We start from the raw sequence: 19,025 nt of genomic DNA, 5'->3' as shown, positions 1-19,025 counted from the left end.
GTGTATATATGTGACTGGACAGGAGAAGGTAGAGTGTATATATGTGAGTGGACAGGAGAAGGTGGAGTGTATATATGTGAGTGCAGTGTTGGACTGGAGTCCTTGGGCCCACCAGGGGAAATCATTCTTGGGGCCCACCCTTCTGCCACCGCACTTATCTATGGTAACATTAATAAGGGTCCAGTAACACGGCGTGATATGGGGCAGCATAGGGCTGCAAATGATTGCTAATCAGCAGGGCAGGAATATATAGAGATGTGCGGCCGACAGCAATGATTATTACACCCGCACAAAAGATCAAATCAGCCGACTATGGGGCATTTGTCAGCTGATCTCTGGCACTTTTACATGGGGCTTCCTAGGAGCGCTTGTTACCGATAATTGGCCGATGTAATTGGGCTATAAGACAATTTTCTTTGCATGATAACACTGTATACTACTGTATGCTACCAATAACACCAGTATATAAAGAGCAAACATCCCCACACATATTACTGCCATACTATTACTGACCAGATCCTGTATACCAATATTACCAATAATACCAGTATATAGGAGGGAAATATTATCACCATACATATTACTGCCATACTGTTACTGACCAAATCCTGTATATTGAGACCAATATTACCAATAATAACAGTATACAAGGGGGAAATATTACCGTCACACCACAACCAATAACATCTCCACCATATTGTTACTGACCAGAACCAGTATACTAAGACCAATGAACACTGCACCAGATTACAAGTAACAAATACCACCACATACTGACTAATACCATCACATACTGACTAACACCACCACATACTGACTAACCCCACCGCTGCTACTGACTAACACCACCACATACTGACTCACATCACCACTGCTACTGACTAACACCACCACATACTGACTAACACCACTGCTGCTACTGAATAATCCTCTGTACACAGATCACTATCACCTCATCCAGTCATATAGAGGTACCCAGCTCTACACAGGTTCTGTACACCATATACATTACAGTGCAGTTATATCAGGTGACTCACAGGGGACGTCTTCTCTAATCAGAGTTCTTCCCTCTTCTTCTTCTTCTCCATCTGCCTTGGGCCGTTATGAGAACTTCTATGAGCCACGAATCCACAGAATCTGCCAGAGAAATATATTAGGTTCCTCACTCTGTCACCATCCTCATCTCTATACACACTGCACATCTGTATTGGCCCCTTTATGCCCTCATTTAGTGGGTAGGCTGAATCTATGTGTATATATATCTCCCTTATAGTATATGGTCCCCTCTGTGTAGGCACCTTATAGATGGTCCTTTGTTCAGTCCCCCATATAGACAACTTACAGTGTTGTCCATGCCCCATATAGGTAGACCCCTTATGTTGTCCATCCCCATATATATAGCCCCCTCATGTTGTGCTTCTTCAATATAGATACCCCCTTATGTAGTCCATTCCCCCATATAGCCCCCTCATGTTGTCCATTCCCCCATATAGCCCCCCTCATGTTGCCCATCCCCCCCATAGCCCCCTTATGTTGTCCATCCCCCCATAGCCCCCTTATGTTGTCTATCCCCCCCATAGCCCCCTTATGTTGCCCATCCCCCCCATAGCCCCCCTTATGTTGTCCATCCCCCCTATAGCCCCCCTTATGTTGTCCATCCCCCCCTATAGCCCCCAGTGCTGGCCACCCCCCCTATAGCCCCCAGTGCTGGCCATCCCCCCCTCCCTCCCCTATAGCCCCCAGTGCTGGCCCTCCCCCCTCTCCCTCCCCTATAGCCCCCAGTGCTGGCCATCCCCCCCTCCCTCCCCTATAGCCCCCAGTGCTCGCCCTCCCCCCCTCTCCCTCCCCTATAGCCCCCAGTGCAGGCCATCCACCCCTCTCCCTCCCCTATAGCCCCCAGTGCTGGCCATCCACCCCTCTCCCTCCCCTATAGCCCCCAGTGCAGGCCATCCACCCCTCCCCTATAGCCCCCAGTGCTGGACATCCACCCCTCTCCCTCCCCTATAGCCCCCAGTGCTGGCCATCCACCCCCCTCCCCTATAGCCCCCAGTGCTGGCCTTTCCCCCCTCTCCCTCCCCTATAGCCCCCAGTGCTGGCCCTCCCCCCCCTCTCCCTCCCCCTCCCTCCCCTATAGCCCCCAGTGCTGGCCATCCACCCCTCCCCCCTCCCCTATAGCCCCCAGTGCTGGCCATCCACCCCTCTCCCTCCCCTATAGCCCCCAGTGCTGGCCATCCACTTCTCTCCCTCCCCTATAGCCCCCAGTGCTGGCCATCCACCACTCTCCCTCCCCTATAGCCCCCAGTGCTGGCCACTCCCCCTCCCTCGCCCCCTATAGCCCCCAGTTCTGGCCACCTCCCCTCCCTCCCCCCTATAGCCCCCAGTGCTGGCCACCCCCCCTCCCTCCCCCCCTATAGCCCCCAGTGCTGGCCATCCACCTCCCCTATAGCCCCCAGTGCTGGCCATCCACCCCGCCTCCCTCCACCCCTATAGCCCCCAGTTCTGGCCACCCCCCCTCCCTCCCCCCTATAGCCCCCAGTGCTGGCCAACCCCCCTCCCTCCCCCCCTATAGCCCCCAGTGCTGGCCATCCACCTCCCCTATAGCCCTTAGTGCTGGCCATCCACTCCCCCTCCCTCCCCTATAGCCCCCAGTGCTGGTAAAAAACAACAAAACCCAACTCACCTGTCACCACGCTCCCCTGACGGTCGCGAGCCCCTTCTTCTCTTCCCCGACAGACGAGCAGCTCCTGGTCCTGGCAGCATCACCACCAGAGAGCTTTGTGTGCACCGCAGCGGCTGGGACTTCCGGTATGCGTTTTACGTGAACCGGAAGTCCCCGCTGCCGCACTGCGCACGGAGCTCTCTGGTGATGACGCTGCCCGGGACCAGCAGCTGCTCATCTGTCAGGGGAGGCGGCGGCAGCACCACGCTTGTGACCGCAAGCAAGAAGCTGCTTGCGGTCACAAGAGTGATTGACAGGGCGGGAAGCCAATGGCTTCTCGCCCTGTGAATCGGAACACTGCTGCATTTAACTGGAAGCGATCGTTTCGATCGCTTCCAGTTAAAAGGGAAGGTGCGGCAATCGGCGGCTGAGTGGGCCCCCTAGGAGCACGGGGGCCCCCGCTGGGCTTACTGGGTGGAGACCACATTCTTGTGGTCTCCAGCCCTGTGTCCCCTGACTGGGGGGCGGGGCCTACTCCTGCTCTGGGCCCATCGGGGAAATCCCCGGTCCCCCGATGGCCCAGTCCGACACTGTGTGAGTGGACAGGAGAAGGTGATAGAAGATAGTAATTGGTCTTAGTATGTCTTATTATAATTATTGGTATATAGTAGTAGTAGTAGTAGTATATATTATTATTGGTATGTATTATTATTATTATTGTTAGTAGTAGTATATATTATTATTATATATTATATATTATTATTGGTATGTATGTATTATATTATTATTATATATTATTATTATTATTGTTGTTATGAATGTATTATATATTATTATTATTATTGTTATGTATGCATTATTGTTATATTATTAGTATATATTATTATTGTTATGTATTATTATTATTATTATTATTATTATTATTATTATTATATTATTAGTATACATATTATTATTGTTATGTATGTATTATTATTATATTATTAGTATACATATAATTATTGTTATGTATTATTATGTATGTATTATATATTATTATTATTTTTATTTATTATTATTATATTATTAGTATATATTATTATTGGTATATAATCTTATACTACACAGTTGATGCTATAAGAAATCCCTTATATCTGCCTTGTGTCACACACAGGTGCTGTTCCCATGTAGCCCTCAGAACAGAGGACCCTATTTCCTTGACAGGACCTCCGATAGATGGGGGGCACCTGGGGGCCGTCTGTGAGCAGCAGATGTTGTATTGTACTCAGCAGTTCATTTATTAGTTTATTATGTTATTGGTGTTAATAAAGCAGATGTTGTGCCAAGTTTGATGATCTCATAGATTGCCACACTCTTACAGAGTTTATCAGACTGCTCGATGATCGTGTGGCATCTCTAGCGTTGTCCGTGCAGCCCCTGCTAAGAGGAACTCTGGCGTCAGTATATAGAAAATAATAAAGAAGTCATACTTACCTCTCTGCATCTCCTCGCTGTCCTCCTGACCGCAGTGGCCGGGTCACAAAACAGCCGGTGTTTTACATAGTGTGAACATACCTTAAAATGCACTCCAGGTTTTGGGTTTTAGTTTTTTTTTTGCCCGTTACATGCACACTCACCGTCACTATTCCTACAGCACCATCTGTTTCTTTCCAGCTCAGCTACATCCATGTGTTTTATTACTGTAGCTGGGTCATGTGATCACCAGCCTTACCCACCGAAACTCACAGTGTTTCATGGGTCATGTGGTCTGTTGGTGGTCATCTGGCTTCCTAAGAACTCCAGGATGATGTCATCACCTATGGATTCTCCTCTGTATGCTGCTGCATATAATCGCCACGTATGAGTCCCAGCAGGTCAGCTCAGGGGATTAGATGACCATAACTAAAGTAATAAGACTCAACCTCCTCTCATGTGACATATAGACAGCATTAGAAAATCATTTTTAAAGCGTAACTATAGTTTAGCAAAAAATGAAATTTCTCAGATAAAAAGCCCATGTGTTACCCTTTAAAAAGAGCCATAAACTGTGTTGATAGCTTGTGCGCTCGCTGAGATATCACTAGTTGTTTGGCTCAGAAGAATAAATGAATTTTTATTCTGGCTGACTGAAAGTGGGCGTGGCCACCCCTCTCCTCCCCCTTCCACCTTATCTCCTCCCCTGCCCCGCCCTCTGCACTAGTTTATTTCTGAAGTGTGATAGAAACCCCATAAGGGTAGCTTCACACACACTGTATTGCAGCGGATCCGCAGCAGATTAGATCTAAATAACTGAACACAGCATCAAATCTGCACCATCAAATCTGCTGCGGATCCGGTGGGTGTGAATGCACCCTAAGGGTACAAACACACACAGCGTATCGCTGCGGATCCCGTCCCTGTTTAGTCAGTGGCAGACAAACACCCAGCAGGGATCATCATCCATGCTGCGCGTTTGTCCCGTTAACTCCGCCGCAGCGCACTGATTGGCTGAGCGGGCTGTGAAGAAACCGGGAACCACCGAAGCAAGCCGGAGCCGGGATCAGGTAATGTTTAGTCTCCGGCGGCCGGCGGGTTAACACTGCGTATACGTAGCGAGAAACTCGCTGCGAATACGTTGTGTGTGTTTGTACCCTAAAGCACATCATTTTGAAGCTTTACCCCTTAAAGAATTCACAACAAGCCATGGGACCTTTATTAACCCTTTTAGGTGGTCAACTGAAATGAAAACAAGAGGAGGAGAACTGTATAAACTTTTCGGGGGAGATTTATCAAACATGGTGTAAAGTGACACTGGCTCAGTTGCCCCCGGCAACCAATCAGATTCCACCTTTCATTCCTCACAGACTCTTTGGAAAATAAAAGGTGGAATCTGATTGGTTGCCGGGGGCGACTGAGCCAGTGTCACTTTACACCATGTTTGATAAATCTCCCCTCAACTTTTTTTTTTTGTGTGCAATTTTTTGAAAATGAGGAGGGGAAGGGGGATCGAGAGGGCTGGCGAGGTGAAGAAAGGTCGGGGGTGTAAGAGGTGATGAGGGGGCAAGGTGGAGGGGGGAGTGGGATAAGAGGGATGATGAGAGTGAGGGTGGATGATGAGAGTGAGAGTGAATGATGAGAGTGAGAGTGGATGATGACAGTGAGAGTGAATGATGACAGAGAGTGAATGATGACAGTGAGGGTGAATGATGACAGTGAGGGTGGATGATGACAGTGAGAGTGAATGATGACAGTGAGGGTGGATGATGAGAGTGAGAGTGGATGATGAGAGTGAGGGTGGATGATGAGAGTGGGGGGGATAATGACAGTGAAAGTGGATGATGACAGTGAGAGTGGATGATGAGAGTGAGGGTGGATGATGAAAGTGAGAGTGAATGATGACAGTGAGAGTGAATGATGACAGAGAGTGAATGATGACAGTGAAGGTGGATGATGACAGTGAGAGTGGATGATGAGAGTGAGGGTGGATGATGACAGTGAGAGTGAATGATGACAGTGAGAGTGAATGATGACAGTGAGGGTGGATGATGAGAGTGAGGGTGGATGATGACAGTGAGAGTGAATGATGACAGTGAGGGGGGATGATGAGAGTGAGGGTGGATGATGAAAGTGAGAGTGAATGATGACAGTGAGGGTGGATGATGAGAGTGAGAGTGAATGATGAGAGTGAGAGTGAATGATGACAGTGAGAGTGAATGATGACAGTGAGAGTGAATGATGACAGTGAAGGTGGATGATGACAGTGAGAGTGAATGATGACAGTGAGAGTGAATGATGACAGTGAGAGTGGATGATGAGAGTGAGGGTGGATGATGACAGTGAGAGTGAATGATGACAGTGAGAGTGAATGATGACAGTGAGGGTGGATGATGAGAGTGAGGGTGGATGATGAGAGTGAGGGGGGATGATGAGAGTGAGGGTGGATGATGAGAGTGAGGGTGGATGATGAGAGTGAGGGTGGATGATGACAGTGAGGGTGGATGATGAGAGTGAGAGTGAATGATGAGAGTGAGGGTGGATGATGAGAGTGAGAGTGAATGATGAGAGTGAGGGTGGATGATGAGAGTGAGAGTGAATGATGACAGTGAGGGTGGATGATGACAGTGAGAGTGGATGATGACAGTGAGGGTGGATGATGAGAGTGAGAGTGGATGATGAGAGTGAGGGTGGATGATGAGAGTGAGGGTGGATGATGAGAGTGAGGGTGGATGATGAGAGTGAGGGTGGATGATGAGAGTGAGGGTGGATGATGAGAGTGAGGGGGGATGATGAGAGTGAGGGGGGATGATGACAGTGAAAGTGGATGATGAGAGTGAGGGTGGATGATGAGAGTGAGGGTGGATGATGAGAGTGAGGGTGAATGATGAGAGTGAGGGTGAATGATGAGAGTGAGGGTGAATGATGAGAGTGAGGGTGGATGATGAGAGTGAGGGGGGATGATGAGAGTGAGGGGGGATGATGAGAGTGAGGGGGATGATGAGAGTGAGGGTGGATGATGACAGTGAGAGTGAATGATGAGAGTCAGGGTGGATGATGAGAGTGAGAGTGGATGATGAGAGTGAGGGGGGATGATGAGAGTGAGGGGGGATGATGACAGTGAAAGTGGATGATGACAGTGAGAGTGGATGATGAGAGTGAGGGTGGATGATGAGAGTGGGGGGGGATGATGACAGTCCGAGGGGATGAGAGTGAGGGTGGATGATGAGAGTGAGGGGGGATGATGACAGTGAGGGGGGGTGATGACAGTGAGGGGGGATGATGACAGTCCGAGGGGATGAGAGTGAGGGGGGATGATGACAGTGAGGGGGGATGATGACAGTCCGAGGGGATGAGAGTGAGGGTGGATGATGAGAGTGAGGGGGGATGATGAGAGTGAGGGGGGATGATGACAGTGAGGGGGGATGATGACAGTCCGAGGGGATGAGAGTGAGGGGGGATGATGAGTGAGGGGGGATGATGACAGTCCGAGGGGATGAGAGTGAGGGTGGATGATGAGTGAGGGGGGATGATGAGAGTGAGGGTGGATGATGAGAGTGAGGGGGGATGATGACAGTGAGGGGGGATGATGACAGTGAGGGGGGATGATGACAGTCCGAGGGGATGAGATTGAGGGTGGATGATGAGAAGGAGGAGTGAGCCAGGCTCACTGGGGCCCGGCAACAGCGGGGGCAGGGCAGAGAGTGCCATTGCTCAGACCCAGGTATATGGCAGCAGCCCCGCCGGCTCTGGCACACCCCTGCCCGCTGTGGCAGGGCTCCAGGACCTGTCACCGGGCATGGGAGCGGCACTGGCATAGTTGGCAATAATCCCGAGTATGCCGCAATAAGCCCCACCCCCATTGCGGGAAGCCCCGCCCCATTGCGGGAAGCCGTGGCACCCACTGCGGGGCTTACCGCGATGGGGCCAGGCCTATCGCGTCATACTCGGGACTATTGCCAACTATACACTGGGTGGGGGGAGGGAAGGGGGGAGCAGCAGCAACGGCGGCATTGCAGAGGGCCCAGTAACATGGCGGCCGGCGCCGGAGGGGTGCCCGGGGCACAGCTGGCTCAGGCACACCCCTGCCGGACACCCGGTTGTCATGAATCAGCAGTGATGAGACTGAAGGGGGGACCGGCCACACTAGCAGGGCAGCCATGAAGACAGCAGCCACAGTGCCAGGGCTGCAGGGAAGGTATGAAGTGAGGGGGCGGGACTTGGGCGGGGACCTGTCTGAGAATCCGTACAAAGCTGCTGCTGTTGCAGAGGACGGATTCTCAGGAATGTGGGACAGTTTTGAACAAGTAGCTCAGAGCCAAACACAGCTCTGAGGGAACATTCATTTGCATGTATGTAAAAAACGGTTCACTTTTCGTCATTACAATAAATTGCAAAAATTATTATCATGACCTTGGCTAACTAAAAATTTTAATTTTTTTTTTTTATATTGTTGCGCTTTAAGGAGAAAGACATCAATTGGGCTGAAATGCCTGTCCCATAAGCTGAAACAAAGATGGGGACACACCTGGTACGTGCCTCAGACAGGAAGCTATTTACACACATGGGACCATATATAGCCACATGCTCTTGTGGTGTCCCACCAGCGGTGTTAATAGTTTATACACCCCTCGCAAAAGCCTGTACTCTAAGTAAAAGTGGTAATGAAGTTGTACCTAAGTTTTGCCACTAGATGTCGCTAGTTATTATATCTTGTGTCTAAGTATTGCACAGCTGTAGTACTCAAGGGTTGTTGTTGTTTGGGATTTGTGCACCAAAGAGAGCTCTTTTCTCATCTCCTTCTTTCTTTTGCACTCTATTCACCACTCACAGGAGGTATTACATACCCTGTAGGAAGTTGTCACAAGGGAAGAGGAGGTGTAGACCCACACTAGTTAGTTTTTCCCTGGTTTTCGTAGAGGCAAGACACACAAACCAGAGTCTCTCCAGGACAAGTCCAGTGTAGTTGTCTGGAGTGACAGACACACATGGGAAGCACAGACACTAGTTTCTTGAAAGCAGCACTTCTACTCACTATGCAGTGCTAAACACTCACAGAGGGGACAAGTCATCCCAGCCCACGCCGTGAACAAGTCTAAAGGTGCAGGACGGTATCCTGAAAGCAAGAGGAACTGATCCGAATAGAGCAAAGTTGCTACAAGCCTACGTACTCTATCTCGTAGCATGGGTGTCACCAGGAAAACCTGACCACTCTGCTCAACCCAGGTAACAAGGTCTGGGGCTTGTGTCACCCGACACTGTAGGGCAATAGGTGATATCAAGACAGAAGTCAAAACACGGGCACAAGTATTCTCTCTAAAGTATTCTACTTCTTCTACATCTAAAGTTCCAGCAGAGCACATTACTACTTGGGTTGGGACTCACCACGGCTATACTACCTCTCAAGCTCTCAGCACAGTTCTTGTTAGTCAAGTCAGAAGTCTATTGTCCGGCCACAACTCTATTGTCTACTATTGTATTAAGTATTCCTAAAGTAAAGAAGATTTTATTTATAGTAACAGGACTCAGTGATTATTACTCTAACACCGACACAGTAATTGCGTCATCCTTGGGTCATCTCCCCTTTCTGTGGGTGGTGGTACCAATAGTCCAGGTGGGTCACAACTCCACTCCGGAACAGCATGGTAAGCGCCCAAGGGACTTCCTCACAGCCTGGCAGGTCACCGACCACAGGGGAAAAGGTATAGCCAGCCTCCCTAAACTAAAAGCAGGTGTGCCCCCCCCATACCTGTGTGCTCAACCAGCACTGGCATCACGACAACCTACCATCTAGCTGAGCTATATCCCAACCACCACAGTACTGGCGTCACACAGCACCATCTGGTAAGTGACCGGTCGAACACCATAGTCGTGCACCACACCCTGCTTTCTGATACAAAGGCCTGAGCTTGTTTGTGCAGTATATCAGTATATGTGTATACTCTCTGTGTATACATGTGCAACTGTACATGGAGATTTGTCTCTACCAGCAACAAAACCTACCTGGTCTCCGTGTATGACACCTGGTTATCACATACAGCTTGGATGGGACAGCATGACAAGATATCACACTTTACCATATTGGACAATAATTCCAGATAACTAAGGACCTGAGAATTGTTACACCCCATGATGAGGGAGCTGAGACTTGTTACATCCCATGATGTGGGAGCTGAGACTTGTTATACCCCATGATGAGGGAGCTGAGACTTGTTATACCCCATGATGAGGGAGCTGAGACTTGTTACACCCCATGATGAGGGAGCTGAGACTTGTTACATCCCATGATGAGGGAGCTGAGACTTGTTACACCCCATGATGAGGGAGCTGAGACTTGTTTCACCCCATGATGAGGGAGCTGAGACTTGTTACACCCCATGATGAGGGAGCTGAGACTTGTTACACACCATGATGAGGGAGCTGAGACTTGTTACACCCCATGATGGGGGAGCTGAGACTTGTTACATACCATGATGAGGGAGCTGAGACTTGTTATACCCCATGATGAGGGAGCTGAGACTTGTTACACCCCATGATGAGGGAGCTGAGACTTGTTATACCCCATGATGAGGGAGCTGAGACTTGTTATACACCATGATGAGGGAGCTGAGACTTGTTATACACCATGATGAGGGAGCTGAGACTTGTTATACCCCATGATGAGGGAGCTGAGACTTGTTACACCCCATAATGAGGGAGCTGAGACTTGTTATACCCCATGATGAGGGAGCTGAGACTTGTTATACCCCATGATGAGGGAGCTGAGACTTGTTACACCCCATGATGAGGGAGCTGAGACTTGTTACACCCCATGATGAGGGAGCTGAGACTTGTTACACCCCATGATGAGGGAGCTGAGACTTGTTATACACCATGATGAGGGAGCTAAGACTAGACTGGACATGGGCTGTGCCCTGGCTCATGTTAGTCCAGTGATTTCCCATGTTATAACCCACACACTTATGCTGATGGAACTCAGCAGAGCGCCCCCATTTCTCCTTTTTGCCATACAGCGTCACCCCCGAGCAGTGACATCACTGGAGGACTCCATCCCCAAGGTTCATCTGTGCGGTGACGTCACTTGGGTGTACTGGACGTTTCCTGCAGCTTCTGAAAGGTGTCTGAAACGAGATGACGTGAGGCTCCGCCCACACAGCGCGATGACGTAAGACGCCGCAGCGATAGAGGGGGGGGCACGGTAATAAGATGGCGACTGGAGGGTCCCCGGGAGGTGAGTGAGGGGCCGGGGCAGTGCGGAGGCGACCGAATGTGTCCTGCTGTACTGAGCTATCTGCTATATACTGTATACACCTCATCCTGTCACCACCATGTATACTGTATACTGCTACCCTGTATATACTGTATACACCTCATCCTGTCACCACCATATATACTGTATACTGCTACCCTGTATATACTGTATACAGTACACCTCATCCTGTCACCACCATATATACTGTATACTGCTACCCTGTATATACTGTATACACCTCATCCTGTCACCACCATATATACTGTATACCGCTACCCTGTATATACTGTATACACCTCATCCTGTCACCACCATATATACTGTATACCGCTACCCTATATATATACCTCATCTTGTCACCACCATATATACTGTATACTGCTTCCCTATATATATATACTGTATACACCTCATCCTGTCACCACCATATATACTGTATACTGCTACCCTGTATATACTGTATACACCTCATCCTGTCACCACCATGTATACTGTATACTGCTATCATATATATATATATATATATATATATATATATATATACTGTATACACCTCATCCTGTCACCACCATATATACTGTATACCGCTACCCTGTATATACTGTATACACCTCATCCTGTCACCACCATATATACTGTATACTGCTACCCTATATATACTGTATACACCATCCTGTCACCACCATATATACTGTATACTGCTACCCTGTATATACTGTATACACCTCATCCTGTCACCACCATGTATACTGTATACTGCTACCCTATATATATACTGTATACACCTCATCCTGTCACCACCATATATACTGTATACTGCTACCCTATATATACTGTATACTGCTACCCTGTATATACTGTATACAGTACACCTCATCCTGTCACCACCATATATACTGTATACTGCTACCCTATATATACTGTATACTGCTACCCTGTATATACTGTATACACCTCATCCTGTCACCACCATGTATACTGTATACCGCTACCCTGTATATACTGTATACACCTCATCCTGTCACCACCATATATACTGTATACTGCTACCCTATATATACTGTATACACCTCATCCTGTCACCACCATATATACTGTATACTGCTACCCTGTATATACTGTATACACCTCATCCTGTCACCACCATATATACTGTATACTGCTACCCTGTATATACTGTATACACCTCATCCTGTCACCACCATGTATACTGTATACTGCTACCCTATATATATATACTGTATACACCTCATCCTGTCACCACCATATATACTGTATACTGCTACCCTGTATATACTGTATACACCTCATCCTGTCACCACCATATATACTGTATACTGCTATCCTATATATACCTCATCCTGTCACCACCATATATACTGTATACTGCTATCCTATAAATACTGCTATCCTATATATACCTCATCCTGTTACCACCATATATACTGTATACTGCTATCCTATATATACTGTATACACCTCATCCTGTCACCACCATATATACTGTACACTGCTACCCTATATATACTGTATACACCTCATCCTGTCACCACCATATATACTGTATACTGCTACCCTGTATATACTGTATACACCTCATCCTGTCACCACCATATATACTGCTACCTTATATATACTGTATACTGCTACCCTATATATACTGTATACACCTCATCCTGTCACCACCATGTATACTGTATACTGCTACCCTATATATACTGTATACACCTCATCCTGTCACCACCATGTATACTGTATACTGCTACCCTGTATATACTGTATACACCTCATCCTGTCACCACCATATATACTGTATACTGCTACCCTGTATATACTGTATACACCTCATCCTGTCACCACCATATATACTGTATACTGCTATCCTATATATATATATATATATATGTATACTGTATACACCTCATCCTGTCACCACCATATATACTGTATACTGTTACCCTATATATACTGTATACACCTCATCCTGTCACCACCATATATACTGTATACTGCGATCCTATATATATATATATATATATACATATATATATATATATATATATATATATATATATATATATATATATATACTGTATACACCTCATCCTGTCACCACCATGTATACTGTATACTGCTACCCTATATATACTGTATACACCTCATCCTGTCACCACCATATATACTGTATACTGCTACCCTATATATACTGTATACACCTCATCCTGTCACCACCATATATACTGTACACTGCTACCCTATATATACTGTATACACCTCATCCTGTCACCACCATATATACTGTATACTGCTACCCTATATATACTGTATACACCTCATCCTGTCACCACCATATATACTGTATACTGCTACCCTATATATACTGTATACACCTCATCCTGTCACCACCATATATACTGTATACTGCTATCCTATGTATATACTGTATACACCTCATCCTGTCACCACCATATATACTGTTACCCTATATATATACCTCATCTTGTCACCACCATGTATACTGCTACCCTATATGTACTGTATACGGCTATCCTATATATACTGGATACACCTCACCCTGTCACCACCATATATACTGTATACTGCTACCCTATATACTGGATACACCTCATCCTGTTACCACCATATATACTGTATACTGCTACCCTATATATACTGTATACACCTCATCCTGTCACCACCATATATACTGTATACTGCTATCCTATATATACCTCATCCTGTCACCACCATATATACTGTATACTGCTATCCTATAAATACTGCTATCCTATATATACCTCATCCTGTTACCACCATATATACTGTATACTGCTATCCTATATATACTGTATACACCTCTTCCTGTCACCACCATATATACTGTATACTGCTATCTAGGGATGAGCGTACTTTAGAAAAGTTTGGTTCGTTTCGATCCGGCGAACTTTCGTGAAGTTCGGATTGGTCCGAACCGAACCGAAAACGAATCTTGCTCTAACGGCTTAATAATTGCAGCTACAATAGTGGGAGTGTGATAGGGTATAGTTTCGTTTAGTTGCAGTTGATATTACAATGAAAAAAGTGCAAAAATAATGAGAAAAAAAAATAATAATAATAGGAATAATATTAATAAAATATAGTGAATAAAAGTGCCAAAATAGTGACAAAAAATATTGAAAAAAAAAAGTTTACAAGGAGAATGCGGCAGCACTTGATTGCACTCAGGCCAGTATTGTTGAGAAGAGTCAAGTTGAGCAGCAGGAGGAGGCAGCAGTTGATTGCTCGCCTCTCAGGCCAGTATTGTTGAGAAGAGACATGTTGAGCAGCAGGAGGAGGCAGCAGTTGATCGATTCCAGGCCAGTATTATTAAGGAGAGGCTACTTGAGGAGGAGGCAGCAGTTGATTGATCCCAAGCCAGTATAATTAAAAACAGACTACTTGAGCAGCAGTAGGAGGAGGCAGCAGTTGATTGATTCCAGGCCAGTATAATTAAAAACAGACTACTTGAAGAGCAGGAGGAGGCAGCAGTTGATCGATTCCAGGCCAAAATTGTCGAGGAGAGGCTACTTGAGGAGGAGGAGGCAGCAATTGATCGATTCCAGGCCAGTATTATTGAGGAGAGGCTACTTGAGGAGAAGGAGGAGGCAGCATTTGATCGATTCCAGGCCAGTATTATTGAGGAGAGGCTATTTGAGGAGGAGTAGGAGGCGGCGGCAGCAGTTGATTGATTCCAGGCCAGTATAATTAAAAACAGACTATTTGAGCAGCAGCAGGCGAAGGCAGCAGTTGATCAATTCCAGGCCAGTATAATTAAAAACAGACTACTTGAAGAGCAGGAAGAGGCAGCAGTTGATTCTAGGCCAGTATTATTGAGGAGAGGCTACTTGAGGAGGAGGAGGCAGCAGTTGATCGATTCCAGGCCAGTTTTATTGAGGAGAGGCTGCTTGAGGGGAAGGAGGAGGCAGCAGTTGATTGATTCCAGGCCAGTATTATTAATTCAGGCACGATTCATCTTCACAAAAGTCAGCATCTCAACACTGTGGCAAGAGAGCCTCGTTCTTTGCGGTGTTACGATGTTACCCGCTGCACTGATTACCCTCTCTGACGCCACACTACTAGCTGGGCAGGACAGCAGAGCCAAGGAAAACTCTGCCAGTTGAGGCCAAATCTCCAGTTTCTCTGCCAGCAGAGCAGTTTATTGATTCTAGGCTAGTATTATTAAAAACAGACTACTTGAGGAGCAGGAGGAGGCAGCAGTTGATCGATTCCAGGCCAGTATTATTGAGGAGATTCGACTTGAGAAGGAGGAGGAGGCAGCAGTTGATTGATTCCAGGCCAGTATTATTGAGGAGAGGCTACTTGAGGAGGAGGCAGCAGTTGATCGATCCCAGGCCAGTATTATCGAGGAGAGGCTACTTGAGGAGGAGGCAGCAGTTGATCGATTCCAGGCCAGTATTATGGAGAAGAGGCTAATTGAGAAGGATGAGGCAGCAGTTGATCGATTCCAGGCTAGTATTATCGAGGAGAGGCTACTTGAGGAGGATGAGGCAGCAGTTGATCGATTCCAGGCCAGTATAATTAAAAACAGACTACTTGAAGAGCAGGAGGAGGCAGCAGTTGATTAATTCCAGGCCAGTATTATCGAGGAGAGGTTACTTGAGGAGGAGGAGGCAGCAGTTGATTGATTCCAGGCCAGTATTATCGAGGAGAGACTACTTGAGGAGGATGAGGCAGCAGTTAATTGATTCAAGGCCAGTATTATCGAGGAGAGGCTATTTGAGGAGGAGGAGGCAGCAGTTTATCGATTCCAGGCCAGTATTATAGAGGAGAGGCTACTTAAGAAGAAGAAGGAGGAGGCAGCAGTTGATTGATTCAATGTCAGTATTATTAAAACAGACCAGTTGAGGAGCAGAAGAAGGCAGCAGTTGATGGCTCTCAGGCCAGTATTGTTAAAAACAGACACGTTGAGATGGCAGCTTCCCCAGCTCTTGATTCCACCCAGTATGTTTCCAAATAGACAATTGACGGTGGGGGCATTAGTAGGAGTAGTATTCTTTTGGACCCAGAAGGACCTAGTACAGACAACTGAAGTTTGAAGCTAAGGATATGCACGTTAGTAAAAATCATTCTTCAAACATGACATGTTGATGTAGAGTTCAGCACAGGACAGTCAACGTTAAAAAAAAACAAAAAACCCTCTAACATTACACCTAGTCTAGCAGGATACGGATACGGTAAAATAGACAGAGAACCTCACCCACAGAATCCATGAGGTGAAGAAAGGACATTTAAAAAGGTACAGATTCAAGAAGGCTTTACCCCAGTTCCATTATCCAAAAATACATGTCCAATTTTCATTAAATTGACACCTCACTGGCACTTGCTTTACCAATTGACGCAACTACTCTGGTGTCAAACCTGTTGAATCTGGGCCTATGGCTGTTGGCGATATACACCCACACATATATATATATATTTTTTTCCTTAACACCAGTTTGATGTCCTAACCGAGTGTAGCGTCCAATGGATGTATGCTTTCATGTTTTTTAAGTGCTGTCACCAGCTGGCTTAAAGGATAAGTCCGGTCAATTTATAAGTTTCTGGGTCAAGTAAGGGTACAGAAAGTTATTGATTGCCTGGACTTATCTTTTAAAGTGGGTAGGGGAAAAACCCCTGATGGGGTATGGGAGTGACCTCCCACCCGCGCTTTTGTCACTCCCAAAAAACCTCACCCTATGGGTACCTTCACATGTGGCTGCGGGTCTGCTGAGTAAAATCCACAGGGCCTTTTTATACCGTTCACCAAATGGCATTCAGTACTAGGGTACCGGCTGGATATACACAGTTCTGCGCTGAACTGGGTATTTGCGCCCAGCCCCACAGTACTGAAGGTGGCATAAAATCAGCCAACGCTGCGCTGTGGATTTTAGCCAGCAGGGAACCACAAAAAAGCCTCCCATTGTAAAGTCACCCGTAAAGAAGGCAAGATAACCTGCCCTTCAGCAACTGTTTGTTGCTGTAACTAACTGTGGTGGTTTTTTATATCACAGTTGAAGGACAGCAGCCTCCGTGATATGTACCCCATAGACAGCCTTATTCCACGCGTGACTGCATGAGAGGCGTGAAATAATTTGCACACAGAAGAACCCCATCGGGATTTGCGGTGCAAGATTTCACTACTCTCATGATATCCACAAAATACCTCAAGAACAGTGAGTACCCGCTCACAAAACGGTGAGTAGTGTTCCTTGGCACGGGTGCCAGGGATAGAACCCCACGGCTATAGTTCACAAAGGTGAAATCCACACTTTTTGAAGCATAGTCGTGGGGATTATTTTAGGGTTGCTACTGTTCTAGGGGTATGGGTTGGACAGTGCACTGGTGTGAGGCATTAATCTGGTGTGGAGATGTTAAATGACCAACACACCATGGGCATCAAATTTGGAAATGGGGATCTGTTATTTCAAATGTATCCGAATTAGGTTAAGAATTTTTAAGGTGATTTTTTTTAAAGAAATTTGGGGTCTAAGGGGGGAACATTACTTAATAAGTTAAGTTACAGATTTTTACGTTGGGCACATATTTAGGATATTAAAGGGGTTGTCCAGTGTGGGGGCACTTTTTTGGGTGGACCGGGGAGGAGGTGGCTGAAATAAAAGACGTTCACTTACCTCCCCGGTTCCAGCGGCGGCTCACTCATCGCGGCGCTCCGGTCCCCGGTTCCCGGCCGCTTCCGGGTGTCTGACGCCGCCCGAGACGCTACGTCTCAGGGCCACTCAGCCACTCAGTGAAGGAGGCGGGATCTGAGCGGACTTTACATGGATCCTGCCTCCTTCACTGAGTGGCTGAGCGGCCCTGAGACGTAGCGTCTCGGGCGGCGTCAGACACCCTGAAGCGGCCGGGGACCGGAGCGCCGCGATGAGTGAGCCGCCACTGGAACCGGGGAGGTGAGTGAACGTCTTTTATTTCAGCCACCTCCTCCCCAGTCCTCCCCAAAAAGTGCCCCCACACTTGACAACCCCTTTAAGGTCAATTTCTTGGACACACAGATTGTCATGCAAGACGGGTGACTAATGACTTAGTCATTAACATCAGGCAGGGGGGTGGTATAATCCGATGTAATCCAGGCACGATTCATCTTAACAAAAGTGAGCATCTCCACACTGTGGCAAGAGAGCCTCGTTCTTTGCGGTGTTACGATGTTACCCGCCACACTAAATACCCTCTCTGACACCACACTACTGGCTGGACAGGACAGCAGAGCCAAGGCAAACTGCCAGTTGAGGCCAAATCTCTAGTTTTTCTGCCCAGTACTGCACGGGGTCGGTGACACTTTGGGGCAGGGTAGAATCAAGGTAGGCAGTGACCTGGTGGCTGAGCTCATGCTGGTCCACGCCATGAGTCCGGTGCTGTGTCCTTTCTTCACCAGCTGGCTGCATGAAATCGCTCATGAGGGCTTGCAGGCTGTATCGACTTCTGATGCCTCCACTAGTGGTGGTGGGAGTGGAGCACGCTGGTTCTCCCCGAGAGGATGTTGTCTGGGAACCTGGCTGGTCTCGCAGGTAAGTTGAGACCTACTGACTGGTGAGCATGTCCCTGTAGTACACCAGTTTAGCCTCCCTCAGCGATGGCGGGAAGAATTCTGCCATTTTGCGGCGGAAG

General features: G+C 47.3%; 2 protein-coding genes across 4 annotated transcripts in view; both read left to right on the top strand.

Moving 5' to 3' along the window:
- The window catches only part of INCA1 (inhibitor of CDK, cyclin A1 interacting protein 1), a 51,544-nt gene extending 47,559 nt beyond the window's left edge, over nt 1–3,985 (top strand). Inside the window, exon 14 of the mRNA XM_069963450.1 lies at nt 3,813–3,985. Coding sequence (XP_069819551.1) covers nt 3,813–3,902 — 90 coding nt within the window. The 3' untranslated portion in view covers nt 3,903–3,985. The remainder of the gene's footprint in view (nt 1–3,812) is intronic.
- A 7,290-nt stretch (nt 3,986–11,275) lies between these two features.
- CAMTA2 (calmodulin binding transcription activator 2) overlaps nt 11,276–19,025 on the top strand; it is an 85,941-nt gene continuing 78,191 nt past the window's right edge. For all 3 annotated transcript variants that reach the window (XM_069949778.1, XM_069949774.1, XM_069949785.1), the window contains exon 1: nt 11,276–11,342. The gene's annotated coding sequence lies outside the window, so the exon portion shown is untranslated. The remainder of the gene's footprint in view (nt 11,343–19,025) is intronic.

Source organism: Dendropsophus ebraccatus, chromosome 1 (assembly GCF_027789765.1).
Source record: "Dendropsophus ebraccatus isolate aDenEbr1 chromosome 1, aDenEbr1.pat, whole genome shotgun sequence".
NCBI classification, from domain to species: Eukaryota; Metazoa; Chordata; class Amphibia; order Anura; family Hylidae; genus Dendropsophus; species Dendropsophus ebraccatus.
Note: the sequence above shows the minus strand (reverse complement) of the source record. Positions and strands in the feature narration are given on the sequence as shown.